Source organism: Chiloscyllium punctatum, chromosome 12 (genome assembly GCF_047496795.1).
Source record: "Chiloscyllium punctatum isolate Juve2018m chromosome 12, sChiPun1.3, whole genome shotgun sequence".
NCBI lineage: Eukaryota > Metazoa > Chordata > Chondrichthyes > Orectolobiformes > Hemiscylliidae > Chiloscyllium > Chiloscyllium punctatum.
Window position 1 is genome coordinate 78,565,705 of NC_092750.1, and position 18,523 is coordinate 78,584,227.

The window sequence follows — 18,523 nt, forward strand, 5'->3', positions numbered from 1 at the left end:
GAGGCTTGGGATTAGGATAATGTGGAGGCAGGGGAAATGAGTAAACTGGTGAAATCCACATTAATTCCATGTGAGTGCAGGCTACCTATGCACAAGATGATGCATTGTTCCTCCAGGCATTGGGTGGTTAGAGTTTGGCATGGTCTTGATGGAGTGGGGTGTGGAGTGGGATTGGTTCGTGCCAGGATCTCAGAGATCGTCTCTCAAACGATCCACAAGTTGGTGTCCAGTCTCCTCGACGTTGAGGAGTTCACATCTAGTGAAATGGACGCAGCAGATGATGTTTGTGGCGGTACAGATACATATAAATCTCATGTAGAAGCGTCATCTAGATCCTTGGACACAAGTGAGTTGGGAGTTGAGGGTGCATGTTTTGCACTTATTGGACTGGAAGGCGAAGGTGCCAAAATGGAGGGTGTGCTGGTGGAGGACGTGGAAGGACTCACGGAGGGAATGGTCTCACAGGAACTCTGATAGGAGTAGGGAGGGAATTAATCCTAGGTGGTGTCGTCTGCTTGTAGCTGGTGGAAGTAGCGAAGGATAATGTGATGTATGCAGAGGTTTGTGGGGTGGACGGTGTGGACGAGGGTTCCCTATAATCGTTGTGTTGGGAAGGTTGGGTTTCAACAGCAGAGATACAGGAAGTGTAGAAGATGCTCTGGAGGGAATCATTGACCACGTGGGAAGGAAATTAAGATCTTAGAAGAAGCAGGCAATCTGGGATTTTCCAAGGCGGAATTAGTCCTCCTGGGAGCATGTGCGCCGGAGGCGGAGAATTGGGAATAAAGGATAGCTTTTTTTTACAAGAGGCGGGCTGTCAGGAAGTGTATTTGAGGTAGCTGTTAGAGTCTGTGAGGTTGTTGGAGATGTCCGTGGTTAGTTGGTTACGAGAAATGAAGATGGAGGTGCAGAAGACCAGGAAGGGGAGGCAGGTGTCTGAAATTCTCCAGGAAGGTTAGGAACCTGTTCAACATGGTTCAGGAATAGGAGGGAGGTGACCGAGATGGTCCAGGAAGTGGAGGGAGGTGGCCAATATGTCCCAGTAAGTGGAGGGTGCTGACAAGGCGGTCCAGTAAGGGGAGGGGAGTGTCCAAGATGGTCAAGAAAGGGGAACAATGTGCCAAAGAATGTCTGGGAAGGGGAGGGAGGAGTTCAAGATCGTCCATAGAGTGGAGGTAGGTGGCCGAGAGGGTCAAGGTAAGCATGAGTTTGGGGAGGAACTTGATGAACTGTTCAAATTCCTCGCCACAGCACGAGGTGGCGCCGATACAGTCATCAGTGTAGGGGAGGGACAGGTGTGGAATGATGCTCGTGTAATTGTGTAAGACTCCGCAGAACATTCTGTACTCGTCATTCTATTACTGACATTCCCCGGAAGTTCTGTGTCCAACATTCGATAACTGGCATTCCCAGAACATCCTGTACCCAACATTCTATAATTAACATTCCGCAGAACTTTCCATACTCAACAATCTACATATGACATTCCCCAGAATATTCTGTACCCAACATTCTATAAATGGCATTCCCTGGAAGATTCTGTACCCGACATTCTATGACTCACATTCATCTGAACATTCAGCACCTGACATTGCAAACTGATGTTTCCTGGAACATTCTGCACTCAACTTTCGATAACTTACATTCTCTGGAAAATTCTGCACCTGACATTCTATACCCAACATTCCCTGCAATATTCTATCCCTAATATTAGCTGTGAATGGCCGGACGTTAGTGAAATGTACAAAAGAGAAGATCCTGAGGGAATCGACCCCATTCCAGGGTGAATGAGACACTGTTCTGAAGTCCCATCAGGCATTTAATGGGGTGAATACGTTTTCCCTGCGTTTACATTTCTTAACGACACAGCATCGACCACAATTAAACTAAAAGACAGAAAGTTCCAACGTTTGTCTTCAAGGAAGTGGGAGAGAATTCTTCAGAACAACAATATTTTCACCCACCGTATTAGTAACTGGAAAGAAGTGACCTTTGCGTGCTCTCGAGTGATCGACGGTGTGGGAATGTTCTAGAAACCATTAGTTCTTATGGATGTGTCTCTGTTTGTTGGGGGAGGGAGGATTTCTTTTGATTTATGTCACATTTTTGTCAGTAATTTAGAACTTCCTATGAGTTATTCCAGCTCCAATTATTTTAATCATTCTCTGAATGTAATGACAGATTTGAAAAATCTTACTGGGTTTCCAATCACACTGGCCACTTTGCCTCCAGGCTGATGTATAATGTGCTTCTTTTCCTTCCTCACAGTCAACATAGTGACGATCTACGTCCTGGTTTATAAAGATTGTGGATTATCTCCATGTGTCAGACGTTACCTGGGGGCCATGGCAGCGGCGGATCTACTTGTCATTATCCTCGACCTGATACTGAGGCACATTCCCATTGTTTATAAGGAGCAATTTTATTTCCTGTCGGACATCCCCGTGTGTAATATCCACGCCATCCTGCTTTATGCAGCCACTGACTGTTCTGTCTGGTTCACTGTCTTTTTCACGTTTGATCGGTTTGTGGCCATTTGTTGCCAGAAGCTGAAAAGTAAATATTGCAGTGAGAAAACTGCTGCTGTGGTTCTTGGAGCAGTGACTGTGCTGTGCTGCTTAAAGAACATTTTCTGGTATTTTGCATACACAACTCAATATTGGCCGTGGCAAAATACCTGGTTTTGTTACGTCACAACCACTGTTCGTTTCTCCAGTGTCTGGGTCATAATCGAGTTCCTCCACCACATTCTAACCCCGACTCTCCCATTCCTCCTGATTTTGCTGTTCAATGTTTTCACCGTCAGACACATTGTAGTGACCAGCAGAGCCCGCAGGAGACTCCGCACTCACACCAATGGGGACGCTCAGTCTGACACAGAAATGAGAAGCCGAAAAAAATCCATCACTTTACTGTTTGTGATCTCGGCTAATTTCATCCTGTTATGGTCAACGTTCATGGTGTATTCTATATGGGTCCGGATGCATAATATTGGGTATGGGGTAATGTATCTAGATGACTTTGTGTTGGAATTGGGTTTCATGCTGCAGCTCCTCAGTTGCTGCACAAACACTGCGATTTATGCCGTGACCCAGACTAAGTTCAGGCAGCAGCTGAAGAATGCGCTGAAATGTCCCTGTTCTCAAATTCGTCAATCAGTCAAATTCTCTAATTGATCAACCCATCCGAGATTTTCTCATTACAATTCAGTTTCAGCAATGAAGCAGCCTGTCGCAATGGTAACTAACTGAGTGTAGAGCTAGTTTGTCCAACATTATGTAGAATAATAGGGATATGTGTCTCGGTGGGTTACTCTTCGAAGTTCATTATAAACTTGTTTGGTGAAAATGCCTGTTTCGAATTCTGTAGGGATTCTAATTCTTGGCCTACAGTGAGGGCTACAGGGAAACACTTCAATGTTTCTCACAATTTAGCCCCCTGTGAGAAAAGGTACCATCCCACTGATTGTATCCATCACTTCAATTTGTAAACAATAAAAATATTTGTTAAAATGTGCCAAGCAGCAGAGTCAATGATATTGTTGTTTATCATTGTGTTGAAGAAGCTGAACTGGAGAGACACAGACTAAACCTAAAGTCCTGGCCCTCAGGGAAGGGGCTGGGACCTGGGCCTTTGTTCAGGAGTTGGGTTTAACTCAATCTGTCCTTGTTTTTTGCCTTGTCGTTACAGACCCTTTTATGTTCTCCTTCATTCACTCTCATCTTGCACTGCTTCAACGTCCCAATCTCCCTGTGTCCGAAGTATCTTGCTCTTCGGTTTACTTCTGTCGTGTTGGGTTCACAGACAATTTCTAGGGGAACACAGCCGAGATAGAGACAAAGTTTGCTCCTAGTGGAACAGAGTGTGAATAGTTTCACAGATCATTGCTCGGGGGACAAAGTGAGAATGGGCTCAGAGGTCGTTGCTGGAAGAGCAGAACAGGGACCATGTCACATGCCATTGGTCTGAGAATAGACTGGGGATGTGTTTACATTCCGTTGCGAGAGAAACAGAGTGGGGATTGAGTCACATGTCATTTAGTGCAGAACACAGTGGGGCTGGGATCACTGGTTGCTGCTCGGAGAAAAGCCGGAGGCATGGGTTCACAGGCCATTTCTAGGACAACATAGAGGGGATGTCTTTGTGTGCCGTTGATGACCGAACAGAGCCGTGTACGATTGACAGTTCCTTCCTAGGAAAAAATGTACGGATGAGTTTCACAGGCTGTTTTTAATAGAACAGTCAGATGCATGGGTTCACTGACCATTCCTTGGAGAACTCATTGAGGATCCATTCACATGCTGTAAATACAAGAATAGTCTGGTTTATGGGTTCATAAGACACTCCCTGGGCAAAAGAGTGGCGATGGGTTCAAAGGCAATTCTGAGAACTGAGTAAGGATGGGTTGACAGGCCGTTGCAATTGGAAGATATTGAGGAAGAGTTCACAGGTTGTTGCTAGTGGAAAACAATGGGAATGGTCTAACAGGAAGTTGCTAGGATAACAGATTGGGGATGGAGTTGCAGGTCGTTTCTAGGTAAACAGAGTGGAGATAGAATCACAGGTCGTTGCTTGCAGAACAGAGTGGGGATGGTGGTCACAATCTGTTCCAAAGGGAAACAGAGTGGGGATGGCAGTCATAGGCCGTTACTAGGGCATTTGAGTTGAATGGGTGCACAGGCAATTGCTCAGGTATCATATTGGAATAGGTGCATACGCCGTTGCATGGGAAGAGGCGAGGCAAGAGTTCACAGGCTTTTGTAATCACTAAACGCGGGAATGGATTAACAGACAGTTGCTCGGGGAACAAAGCAGGGATGGAATTCCAGTCTGTTGCTTGTCAGACAGTGTGGGGCCAGGTTCACGTGACATTGCGAGGAGAACCGTGGGGGGATGGGATCATAGGCTGCTGCTAGGACAACAAAATGTGGATGGGATTGCCAGTCATTGATGGAAGAATAGATTGGGGATGTGCTTACAGGCAATTGATAGGGAAACAGAGTGGGATGAGTTCACAGTTTATTGCTCGGAGAACAGAGTGAGGAATGGGTTACTGGGTTGTTGCGACTGGAACACAATATGGATGAATTCATTGGCCATTGGTGGGTGAAGAGTGTGTTGAAAATTTCACAGGCTGCTGGTAGGGGAACACAGTGTGGATGGGTTCACAGGCAGTAGCTCGGGGAAAAGAGAAAGGAATGGCCACAGTTTGTTTCTAGGGGAATGACTGGTGATAGGTTCACAAGCCGTTACGTGGCGAAAAGAGGAGGGAAGGGGATCACATGCCATTGCTCGGAGAACAGTCGGGGTGATGGGTTCATAGGCCGTTCGTCAACACCAGCGCGTGGATTGGGTTACAGGTCATTGTTTGGATAAGAGTCGGGGGCATGGCTTCAGAGGCCATTCTTCAGACAACAGAGTGCAGATGGGGCCTCACCTCGTTGCTGGTGGAGCAGAGTGGTGATGGGTTGCAGAAGCCTTTGCATGGGGAACAGACTGAAAATGAAGTTCCGCCTGTTGCATGGAGATCGGAGTGGCGATAGGTTCACAGGTTGTTACTAGGGGAACACAGTGTGAATAGCTTCACAGGTAGTGGCTTGGGGAAAACAGGGGTGATTGGGTTACAGGCAGTTGCTCAGAGAACACTTGGAGAGATGGGATCAAAGGCCATTGCTAGGATAACAGAGTGGGGATGGATTTGCAGCCCATTACTAAGGAACAGAGCGGGGATGGGATTACAGGCAGTTATTAGGGGAATACACCGGCGATCGGTTCACAAGCAGTTTCTAGGATAACAGAGTAGGGTTGAAACCGCAGGCTGTTGCTACTGGACCAGAGTGGGGATGGGTTCACTGGGTGTTGCTAAGGGATCTGAGTAAGATGTGTTCACAGACCATTCCTTGGACAACATAGTGCAGATGGGATCACACCTCGTTTCTGGTAGAGCAGAGTGGAAATGAGTTTCAGAAGCCATTGCAAGGGAAACAGATTGAGAATGAAGTTCCAGCCTGTTGCTCTGAAATCGGAATGGGGGTAGGTTCACAGGCCGTTACTCGGGAAACACAGTGTGGGTGGGTTCACAGCTAGTTGCTTGGGGAAAAGAGGGGTGATCAGTTACTCACAGCAGCGCAGAGAACCGATAGAGAGATGGGATCAAAGTCCATCGCAAGGACAACAGCATGGGGATGAATTTGCAGTCCGTTGCTAGGGAACAGAGCGTGGATGGGATCACTGACAGTTGCTAGGGAACAGATCCGGGATGGAAATCATTCTCAGTTATTAGGAGAGCAGAGTTGGGATGAGTTCACAGGCCATTGCTGGGAGAATAGAGTGAGGATGTGTTTGCAGATTGTTACAAGGGGAACATAGTGTGCATGGGTTCACAGTACGTTGCGAGGGGAAAATGGGAGGGACCTGGTCACATGCAGCTGCTCGGAGAACAGAATGGAAATCGGACACTGGGTATTTCTCGGGGCTTAATTTGGGGATGGGTTCGCACGCTGTTGCTAGGGGACAGACAGCGGATGGGCTCACAGGCAGTTACTAAGAGAGCACAATAGAGGTGGATTCTCAGGCAATTGCTAGGGCAACAGAGTGGGGATTGAGTCACAGACCGTTGCGAGGGAAGAAACGTCGGGAATATGGGTTCACAGGCCGTTGCTTTCGGAAAACAACGGGATGGAGTCACATGAAGTTGGTACAAGAACAGAACGGGGAATGTTTCGAAAGGTCATTGCTAGAACAGAGTGGAGATGGGGGCCACAGGATGCTGCTGGGGGAATAGAGTGGGGATAGTGCCTTAGGCTGCTGCTGGGGTAAAGGAGTAGGGATGTGCCACAGACTGCTGCTGGGGGAACAGAGTGGGAACGCGTTCACAGGCCGTCGATAGAGGAGATATTTGGAAATGAGTTCACTGGCAGATGCTTGAGAACAGAACGTGTATGGAATCACACACACTGGCCGTGAGAACAGAGTGGAAATGTGCTCACAGGCTGTTGCTAGGAAAGACAACGGGTATGGGGTCACAGGTAGTTGCTTGGAGAACGTAACGGGGATGGGGTCACATGCCGTTGCGAGGGGAACAGTGCATGGATGGGGTATAAGGTTGTGGTGGGAGAACATTGTGGGGAAAGTGAGGACTGCAGATGCTGGAGATCAGAGCTGAACATGGTGAGGCCTGGATCAAAGACCGTTACCAGAAAAATAGAGTGTGAACGGCTTCAAAGGCAGTTGCTGTGGGAGCAGAGAGCAGATGGGTAAACAGGCCATATCTAGACGAACAGATTGGGGATGTGTTTGCAGGTTATAGGTAGGGGAAACGGCTGGTGATGGGGTTCACAGGCAGTTGCTGGGAGAGCACTGCGTGTATGTGGACACAGGCTTCGGCTACGAGAACAGAGTGGGAATGGGTTCGCAGGCTGTTTGCTTACAGAACAGAGTGCGGATGGGACTACCGGCCGTTGCAAAGAGAACAGACTGTGGATGGGGACACAGACCGTGCCTCGAGTAACAGAGTGTGCATGGGTTTACAGGCTGTTCATACAGGAAAAGTGCGGTGATGGGGCCACAAGCTGTTGATCAGGGAACAAGGAGGGGATTGTGTCACAATCTGTTTTCAGGAAAAATATTACAAATGTAGTTAGATACCATTGTTTGGGAACAGCACGAGAATGGAGTTATAGACAGTTGCTGGTGAACCAAAGGCAAATGGGGTCAAAGGTTGTTGTGAGGAGAAACTCTCTGGAATGGGTTCACAGGCAGTTGCTCAGAGAACAGTGTGGGGATAGGCTAGTAGGCTGTGGTTTGAGTCACAGACCTTTGCTAGGAGAACACAGGGTAAACAAGTTCACAGCTGAAAATGTGTTGCTGGAAAAGCGCAGCAGGTCAGACAGCATCCAAGGAACAGGAGAATCGACGTTTCGGGCATAAGCCCTTCTTCAGGAATGAGGAAAGTGTGTCCAGCAGGTTAGGATAAAAGGTAGGGAAGAGTGATTTGGGGGAGCGACGTTGGAAATGCGATAGGTGAAGGAGGTCAAGGTGAGGGTGATAGGCCAGAGTGGGCTGGGGGCAGAGAGGTCAGGAAGAAGATTGCAGGTTAGGAAGGCGTTGCTGAGTTCGAGAGATTTGACTGAGACAAGGAGGAGAAATGAGGAAACTGGCGAAATCTGAGTTCATCCCTTGTGGTTGGAGAGTTCCTAGGCGGAGGATGAGGCGCTCTTCCAACAACCGTCGTGTCGCTATGGCCTGGCGATGGAGGAGTCCAAGAACCTACATGTCCTTAGTGGAGTGGGAGGGGGAGTTGAAGTTTTGAGCCAGGGGTTGGTTGGTCTGGGTGTCCCAGAAGTGATTTCTGAAACATTCCACAAGTAGGCGGCCTGACAACCCAATATTGAGGAGGCCACATCGGGAGCAGCGGATGCAATACATGATGTGTGTGGAGGTGCAGGTGATTTTGTGGCGGATATGGAAGCATCTCTTGCGGCCTTGGAGGGAAGTAAGGGGGAAAGTGTGGGCGCAAGTTTTGCATTTCTTGCAGTTGCAGGGGAAGGTGCTGGGAGTGGAGGTTGGGTTGGTGGGGGTTGTGGACCTGACAAGGGAGTCACGGAGGGAGTGGTCTTTTTGGAATGCTGATAGGGGAGGGGTGGGAAATACTTCCCTGGTGGTGGGGTCCGTTTGGAGGTGGCGGAAATGACGGCAGATGATACGACGTATATGGAGTTTGTGGGGTGGTAGGTGAGGACCAGGGCGGTTCTGTCCTGGTGGCGGTTGGAGGGGCAGGGCTCATTTGCGGAGGAGCGGGAAGTGAAGCAGATGCGGTGGAGGGCCTCGTCGACCACATCTGGGGGGAAATTGTGGTCTATGAAGCAGGAGGACATCTGGGTTGTACGGTATTGGAGCTGGTCCTCCTGGGAGCAGATGCGGAGGAGACAAAGGAATTGGGAATATGGGATGGCGTTTTTACAGGGGGCAGGTTGGGAGGAGGTGTAGTCGACGTAGCTGTGGGAGTCTGTCGGTTTATAGTAAATGTCCATGTTGATTCAGTCGACCGAGATAGAAATGGAAAGGTCTAGGAAGGGGAGGGAGGAGTCTGAGACAGTCCAGGTGAATTTGAGGTCGGGGTGGAAGGTGTTGGTAAAGTGGATGAACTGTTCAACCTCCTCGTGGGAGCAAGAGGCAGCGCCGATACAGTCATCAATGTAGTGGAGGAAAAGGTGGGGGGTGGTGCAGCTGTGAAAGATGGACTGTTCCACATATCCTAAGAAGAAGCAGGCATAGCTGGGGCCCATGCAGGTGTCCATGGCTACTCCTTTGGTTTGGAGGAAGTGGGAGGATTGGAAAGAGAATTTGTTCAGGGTGAGGACCATTTCAGTCAGTCGAAGAAGGGTGTCAGTGTAAGGGTCCTGGTTGGTACGGCGGGAAAGGAAGAAGCAGACGGCTTTGAGTCCTTTGTGATGGGGGATGGAGGTGTACAGGGACTGGATGTCCATGGTGAAGATAAGGCGTTGGGGACCGGTGAAACAAAAATCATGGAGGAGATGGAGGACGTGGGTGGTGTCCCGAATGTAGGTGGAGAGTTCTTGGACTAAGGGGGACAGGACCGTGTCGTGGAATGCACTGATGAGTTCGGTGGGGCAGGAGCAGGCTGAGACAATGGGTTGGCTGGGGCAGTCAGGTTTGTGGATTTTGTGCCGGAGGGAAAAACGGGCTGTGCCGGGTTGTGGGACTATGAGGTTGGCGGCAGAGGATGGGAGATCCCCTGAGGTGATGAGGTTATGGATAGTCTCGGAGATGATGGTTTTGTGGTTGGAGGTGGGGCCATGGTCAAGGGGGCAGTAGGAGGAGGTGTCCACGAGCTGGCGTTTCGCCTCAGCAGTATAAATGTCAGTGCGCCAAATTACTACTGCGCCTCCCTTGTCTGCCGGTTTGATAGTGAGGTTGGGGTTGGAACAGAGGGAGTGGAGGGCTGCACGTTCTGAGGATGAGAGGTTGGAGTGGGTGAGAGGGGTAGAGAAGTTGAGGCGGTTATGTCGCAGTGGCAGTTTGCTATGAATAGGTCGAGGGCGGGTAAGAGGCCAGCACGGGGTGTCCAGGTGGATGGGATGTGTTGTATGCAGGAGAAGGGGTCGTCAGAGGGTGGGCGAGAATCTTGGGTGACTGCATCAGCGCTGCCTCGTGCTCCCATGAGGAGGTTGAACAGTTCATCCAGTTTACCAATACCTTCCACCCCACCCTCAAATTCACCTGGACCGTCTCAGACTCCTCCCTCCCCTTCCTAGATCTTTCTATTTCTATCTCGGGCGGCCAAATCGACACGGACATTTACTATAAACCAACCGACTCTCACAGCTACCTCGACTACACCTCCTCCCATCCTGCGACCTGTAAAATCGCCATCCCATATTCCCAATTCCTTTGTCTCCACCGCATATGCTCCCAGGAGGACCAGTTCTAATACCGTACAACCCAGATGGCCCCCTTCTTCAAAGACCGCAATTTCCCCCCCAGAGGTGGTCGATGATGCCCTCCACTGCATCTCCTCCACTTCCCGCTCCTCCGCCCTTGAGCCCCGCCCCTCCAAACGCCACCAGGACAGAACCCCACTGGTCCTCACCTCCCACCCCACCAAAATCCATATACAGCGTATCATCCGCCGTCATTTCCGCCGCGTCCAAATGGACCCCACCACCAGGGATATATTTCCCACCCCTTCCCTATCAGCGTTCTGAAAAGACCACTCCCTCCTTGACTCCCTCGTCAGGTCCACACCCACCACCAACCCAACATCCACACCCGGCACCATCCCCTGCAACCGCAAGAAATGCAAAACTTATGCCCACACCTCCCTCCTTATTTCCCTCAAAGGCCTCAATGTATACTTCCATATCCACCACAAATTCACCTGCTCCTCCACACACATCATTTATTGCATCTGCTGCACCCGATGTGACCTCCTCTACATTGGGGACACAGGCCGCCTACTTGTGGAACGTTTCAGAGAACACCTCTGGGACACCCGGACCAACCAACCCAACCACCCCGTGCCTCAACACTTCAACTCCCCCTTCCACTCTACCAAGGACATGCATGTCCTTGGACTCTTCCATCGCCAGACCATAGCAACACGACGGCTGGAGGAAGAGCGTCTCATCTTCCGCCTAGGAACCCTCCAACCACAACGGATGAACTCAGATTTCTCCAGTTTCCTCATTTCCTCTCCCCCCACCTAGTGTCAGTCAAATCCCTCGGAATCAGCACCACCTTCCTAACCTGCAATCTTCTTCCTGACCTCTCCGCCCCCAGCCCACTCCGGCCTATCACCCTCACCTTGACCTCCTTCCACCTATCGCATTTGCAACGCCCCTCCCCCAAGTCCCTCCTCCCTACCTTTTATCCTAACCTGCTGGACACATTTTCCTCATTTCTGAAGAAGTGCTTATGCCCGAAACGTCGATTGTCCTGTTCTTTGAATGCTGCTTGACCTGCTGCGCTTTTCCAGCAACACATTTTCAGCTCTGATCTCAAGCATCTGCCATCCTCACTTTCTCCCCAAACAAGTTCACAGGCCATTACTAGGCGAACAGAATTGGGAATGGTGCCACATGTCGTTGCTATGAAAATAAAGGGGCGATGGGGCAACATGCAGTTGCTAGGACGACAGAGATGGTTATGAGTCATAGTCTATGGCCATTTAGAGTGTGTGGATGTGTTCACAAGCTGTCGCCAAAGGATCTGAGTGGGATCGTTTAACACGTCTTTGCTAGTGTCCAGAACAGGGATGAGGTCCATGCCCATTGTTAGAAGAACAGAGCGAGGGTAAGTTTACAGATCGTTAAAAGGGAAAGACAGTGTGAATGGGTTCGCAGACAGTTGGTGGGAGAAAAGAGAGGGGATGGTATTGCTGGCAGTTGCGAGGAGAAAATAGTTTGTATTATTTCACAGGCCGTTACAAGGAGAAGAGATTAGAGATCGAGATACTGCTTGTTGGTCGGGGAGCAGAATGGGTATAGTTGCGCAAACCGTTGCGAGGAGAACACAGCATGGATGGGTTTACAGGTCATTGCTAGGAGAACAGTGTGGTGATATGGCTACAGGGAGCTGGGCGGAGACCATACTTTGGTTCGAGCCACATGCTGTTGCTCGGGAAATAGAATGTAACTGGGGTCACAGTCGATTGAGAGGGGAACATAGTGGTAATGGGGCGACAGGATGTTTCTGTGGGGGGGGGGCAGAGTGTTGATAGTTTCACAGAACATTGCTAGGGGAACAGATTTGGGAATGGGAAACATGCAGTTCTAGAGAGGACTGAACGGAGATTGTGTCCCAGGAAGTTGCGAGAACAGAGTTTGGTTGGGTTCACAGGTCGTTGTTCGGGTAACAGAATGAGGATGAGATCACAGGTTGTTGCCAGGAGATCGGGGATACGTTCACAGAACGTTGCATGGGGAAACAGTGGGGAAGATTTCACAAGCATTTGCTATCAGAATAAAAACTAAGGGGATGGGGTCACAGGCAGTTTCTAGGGAACAGGTAGGGAATGGTTTCACAGGCTGGTCCTAAGGGTAGGAGTCGTGTCACAGAGTAGCGGTCGAGTGACAAACTGCTGCCAGGGGAACAGAGAGTTAACAGGTCATTTCGAGGAGATTGGACTAGGGACGGGGTCACAGCCTGTTGTGAGGAGAAATTCTTGAGAATGTGTTCAGAAAGAATTGCAAAGAGAATCGATTACAGATGTGGTTAGACACCATTGCTGAAGAACAGAGCGAGGAAAGGATTTTCGGCCGTTGCTCGGAGAACAGAGGAGGGTTGAGTTCACAGGCACTTTTTAGTGGATTAGAGTGGTGTTGGGTTCACAGGCCGTTGCATGGAGAAAAGCTGGGATTGTGTTCAGAGACTGTTGCTGATAAAGCAGAGTGAGGATGCGGTCACAGGCCATTACTATGAGAACAATTAGGGGATGGGGTGTCAGGCAGGTGCTAGGAGAACACAGTGGCGATGGTTTTGCAGGCTGTTGCGCGGGAACAGACTGGGCCTGGGTCCACAGGCATTTGCTAGGAGAACAGAATGGATATTGAGTCACAGGTCGTAGCTAGACGAACAGAGTGGGGATGGGCTCACAGGTTGTTGCCAATGAACAGAGCGGCGATTGGGACACATGCAGTTGCTAGGGGAAAAGAGAGGGGGTAGGTTTAAAGGCCTTTATTGGGAGAAAACAGTGGGGATGTGTGCACGGGCAGTTGCTGGTTGAAAAGAGAGGGGATTAGGTCACAGGCAATTGTGCGTGAACAAAGTGGGGATGAGTTCACAGCCCGTTGCGTGGAGAACACTCGGGAGAATAGGTTACAGCCAGTTGCTTGGAGAAGAGTGTGGGAATAGGCTACCAGGCTGTTGCTCGGGAAACAGAGTGAAGATTGAGCCACAGATCATTGCTTGGAGAACAGAATGGGGATTGGGCCAAAGGCAGTTGTTAGGGGAAAAGGAAATGACAAGTTCAAATGAAGCTTTAAAGTGAATAGATTTGGCATAACTAAAGAAGATATTTCTCGGGGCTCACGTTCGGGATGAATTCATGGGCTATTGCGAGGGGAACAGAGGGAGGATAAGGTCATCTGTATTCGCTAATAAAATACAGTGGCATGGGGTCCCAGGCAGTTGCGATCGGAAAACAGCGGGAATGGGGTCACAAGCAGTTCGTAGAACACTGCATGGATGGGGTCTCAGGCATTCGCTGAGGGAACAGAGTGGTGATGGTTTCCAGGCCGTTGTTAGTGGAACAGAGTGGAAATGGGTTCACAGGCTGTTGCTGCGGGAGCAGAATGGGGATGGGGTCACAGGCAGTTGCTAGGGAAACAAACCGGGGTTGAGTCTTAGGTCATTGTCACGTGAACAGGGTAGGGATGGAGTTATAGGCGGTTCCTAGGAAACGGAGTGGGGCCGCCTTCCCAAGCCATTGGTAGGATAACAAACGTGTGACGGGTTCATAAGCCATTGTGAGGAAAAGATTCACAGGCGGTTGCTGTCAGATAACAATGGGGATCGGGTCACAGGCTATTGCTCGGGGAGAGGAGTGGGGATGGGTTTACAGATCATTGCTCGGAGGACACTGTGAGTGGGATCACAAACCGTTGCTCGGCAAACAGGGTGTGAATGGTTCGCAGGCAGTCACGACTACAACAGAGTGGGGATAGCGTGACAGTCTGTTACTTGGGGAACCGAGTCAGAATGGGTTCACAGGCTGTTGCTCGTTGAACAGGGTTGGAATGGGATCAGAGGCCATTATTAGGGGAACAGGGTGAAGATCCAGTTATGGGCTGTTGTTAAGAGAACAGATTGATGATGGGTTCATAGATCTTTGCTAGATGAACAGATTGAAAATTAGTTCATGGGCTGTTATGAGAGGAGCAGAATGGGGATGGGGTCTCAGGTCACTTCTAGGGAAACAGTGTGATTGAGTCACAGGTCGTTGCTCGGGGAGTAGAGCGTGGATGCGGTTACAGGCCGTTTCCAAGAGAAGAATGAGGATGGGTTCACAGGCTATTGCTGGGGTACAGCTGAGGGTGTGGGTTGGGGTATCTCAGCCCTTTGCTATGACAATAGTGTGGGGATGTTTGGGAAATAGTGAGGAGATGGGATCGCAGTTCATTGTCAGAGGAACAGAGCAAGGATTGGGTTACAGGCAGTTGTTCAGGTTACAGTTCGGGGGTTGAGTTCACAGGGAAACGGAGTGGGGATGGATTCATTGGCTGTTGCTACTGGAAAACAGCAGGGATTGGGTCTAAGAGCCTTGCTCGGGGAAAACAGCGGGTGTGGGGTGAAAGGTCGTTTCTACGGAAACAGATTGTGAATTGCGTCACAGAGAGTAGATGGGGTCACAGGCAGTTACCCGGGGAAGAGAGTGAGGATGTGTTCACAGGCTGTTGCGAAGGGATCTGAGTAGGGTGATTTCACAGATATTTGGTAGGGAACAGAGCAGGGGATAGGATCGCAGGCAGGCGCTGGGATAACAGAGTGAGATTGGGTTTACAGTCCATAACAAGGGAACACAGTGTGCATGTCTACACAGGCAGCTGATAGGGAAAATCAGAGGGGATGGGGTTAGTTGCAGTTGCAGGAGAAAAGAGACTGGATTGTTTCACAGGCAGTTGCTGGGCGAAGAGCGTTGGATCGGTTCACAGGTTGTTTCTAATTGATCTGATTGGGATGGGTTCACAGGTCTTTGCTAGGGAACAGAGCGGAGATGGTTTCACAGTCTGTCGCTGGGAGTACAGAGTGAGGATTTGTTCACAGGGAGGTGATAGGTGAAAATAACGGGCATGCTGTTACTGACAGTTGTTAGAAGAACAGAGGCTGGATTGTTTCACCAGCAGTTGTTCGGGAACAGAGTCGGCAGGGCTCACAGGCTGTTGCTCGGAGAACATAGTGAGGGTTGCATCGTAGGTCGTTGCTCTGAGGATTCTCGGAGAAATGGGTTCACAGGCAGTACCTAGGACAACAGAGTGGGGATGGGTTATGAGACATTTGCTAGGAGAATAGTGTAGAGATAGTCTCCCATTTTTTGCACGAGAAACAGATTGGGGATTGAGTCACAGGCTGTTGCTGGGAGAACAGAGTGTGGCTGGTGCCACAGGGATTTGCTCGGTGAACAGAGTGGGGATGAAGTCACAGGCAGCTGCTGTGAGAGGAAAGTGAAGATGCGTTTACAGGACATTATAAGGGATCACATTATGATGGTTCATAGACAGCTGCTCGGGAAAAAAAAAAGATCGGTGATGGTGTTATTGGAAGTTGCAAGAAGGAAAGAGTCTGCATTGTTTCCCAGGCCATTGCTGGAATAGAGTGGGGATTGGGCCATAGGTTGTTGCTAGGGGATCAGTGTGGGGATAGTTTCTCGGTTGTTGCTATGGGAATACATTGTGGATGGGTTCACAGATCGTTGCTAGGAGAACAGAGTGGAGATGAGGCCACAGGTAGTTGCTTGGACGACAGAGTGGGGACGTGGCTACAGACTGTTGTAACGAGAACCGAATGGCATTGGAACCACAAGCATTTAGTAGCTAAGAGAGTGGGAATGGGTTCACTGGCAGTTGCGAGGAGAACAGTGTGGAGGTAGTCTACCAGGTTTTGCTCGGGAAATAAAGCCGGGATTGAGACACAGAACCTTGCTGGACAACCAAATGTGAATGGTGTCACAGGCATTTGCTCGGCAAGAGAGTGGGTATGGGGTCACAGGCAGTTGCTGGGAAAGCAGTGTAAGGATGCGTTTAAAAGCCATTGCAAGGGAACGCAGTGTCGAAGGGTTCACAGGCAGTTGCTAGGGGTAAAGATAGGGGTTGGTGTTATTGGCAGTTGTGAGATGGAAATCGTGTGCATCGTTTCATAGGCCATTGCTAGAGGAACAAATTGGGGATGACTCCACAGGCAGTTGCTAGGAGGACAGAATGTGGACGTTGCTAAAGACTGTTGCTAGGATAACAGAGTGACGTTGGAGCCACAGGCTTTTGGGAGGGGAAGAGAGTGGGGATGGGTGCAGAGCAATTGCGAGGGTACAAAGTGTGGATCGGGTCACAGGCTGTTGCTAAGCGATCTAAGTGGGATGGGCCCACAGGTCTCTGCTCAGGAACAGAGCGGGAATGGGGACGCATACTGTTGCTGGGATAACAGACTGAGGATTGGTTCACAGGCAGTTGCTCGAGGAAAAGAGGTGTGTTGGAATTATTGGCAGTTGCTCGGAGAACAGTCCCCGGATTGTTTCACAAACAGTTGCTGTGGAACAGAATCGGCATGTATCCACACGTATTTTGAGGTAAACAGAATGGGGATGGAGTGAAAGACCGTTGCTAGGAGAATTCTCGAGGAATCGGTTCACAGGCAGTAGCGAGGACAACAGAGTAGGGATGGGTTCACAGGCATTAGCGAGGAGAAATTTGTGGGGATAGGCTACCACACTGTTGCTCTGATAACAGAGTGGTGCTTAAGCCACGGGCTTTTGCTGGTGGAGAACGGAACGGTGATGGGGCCATAGGCCATTGCTGGAAGAGCAGAAGAGGGTGGGTTTATATGCCGTGAAAAGGGAAACACGGTGCGGAAAGGTTCACAGACAGTTGGTGTGGGGACATTAGAGGGAATTGGTTCATAGACAGATGCTAGGAGAGGATTGTGGGGATGGGGCCAAACGTTGTTGCGAGCATAGCCGAGTTTGGATGGGGCCAAAGGCTGTTGCTGGGGGAGCTGAATGCATATAGTTTCATGGGTTCTCGCTAGGAGACACCGTGGGGTTGGGTTCACAGGGCATTGTTATGATAACAGAGTGAGATTGAGTTCACAGGGTGTTGCCTTGGGAACAGAGTGAGGATCAGGTTCACAGGTACTTGCTCGGGGAAGATACGGGAAGGATTCACAGGCAGTTGCTCGGGGAACATACAGGAGGGATTCAAAGGCGGTTGGTTGTGGAAAAGGGAGAGGATGAGTTTACAGGCCTTTACTTGGAGAATGGATTGCGGATGGGTGAACAGAGCGTTGCTCAAGGAAAACAGACGGAATGGGTTTACAGACTGTGACAAGCAGAACTCAATGTGGATCGTTTCAAAGGTTGTTGCTAGGAGAAAACGGAGGGAATGGAGTCGCAGGCAGTTGCTAGAGAACACAATCACATGGGATCACAGCCAGTTACTAGGACAAGAGTGTGGGGATAGGTTACAAGACTGTTGCTCGGGAAACAGAATGCAAATTGAGTCACAGGCCATTGCTCGGAAATCAGACTGTGGCCAGGTTTATTGGCCATTGTTAGCATAACAGAGTGGGGATGGGGGCACAGGCAGTTCCTAGAAGAACAAATGGGGATGGGGCCACAGGTGGTTGATGGCAAACAGAGTGGCGTTGGGGCAACAGAGTTGATCGGAGAACAGTGTCGGATTGAAGCCATAGGCTGGTGCTAGGGGAGGATAGTGGGGGTGAGTTCACAGACTGTTGCTAAAGGCTTTGTGTAGGAAGGGTTCACAGGTCATTGTTAGTGGAACACAACTGAAAATGTTTTGCTGGCAAAGCGCAGCAGGTCAGGCAGCATCCAAGGAGCAGGAGAATCGACGTTTCGGGCATGAGCCCTTCTTCAGGAATGTGGGGATAGGGTCCCAGGCCGTTGATAGTGAAATCGAGTGGGGATAGTATCGCAGTTTGCTGTCGGAGGAACAGAACGGGGATGTGGTTACAGGCAGTTGCTCGGCTAACAGTTGGAGGGATGGGCTCTCAGGCCATTGTGAGGAGAATATATTCGGGACGGACTCATAAGGTGATGCTATCGGTGAACAGAGGGGATTGGTCTTAGACACTTGCTAAGAGAACATAGTGGGGATGGGGTCAAAGGCCGCAGCTCGGGAAACAGAGTAGGAAACGGGTCACAGGTCGTTGAAATGAGAAAACAGAGTGGATAGTTTCACAGGTTGTTGTTGCTTGTGGTGCAGATTGGTTATGGGTTTACAAGCAATAACCAGAATAATTCAGTGTATACAGGCTTTTGCCAAGCGAAAAG

The 18,523-nt window shown here is 49.9% G+C and overlaps 1 gene segment (V, D, J or C); it reads left to right on the top strand.

Moving 5' to 3' along the window:
* The first annotated feature begins 264 nt into the window (after positions 1-264).
* The window catches only part of LOC140483457 (Ig heavy chain C region, membrane-bound form-like), a 177,906-nt gene continuing 159,647 nt past the window's right edge, over positions 265-18,523 (top strand). Inside the window, 1 exon segment of the C gene segment in view lies at positions 265-346. Coding sequence covers positions 265-346 — 82 coding nt within the window.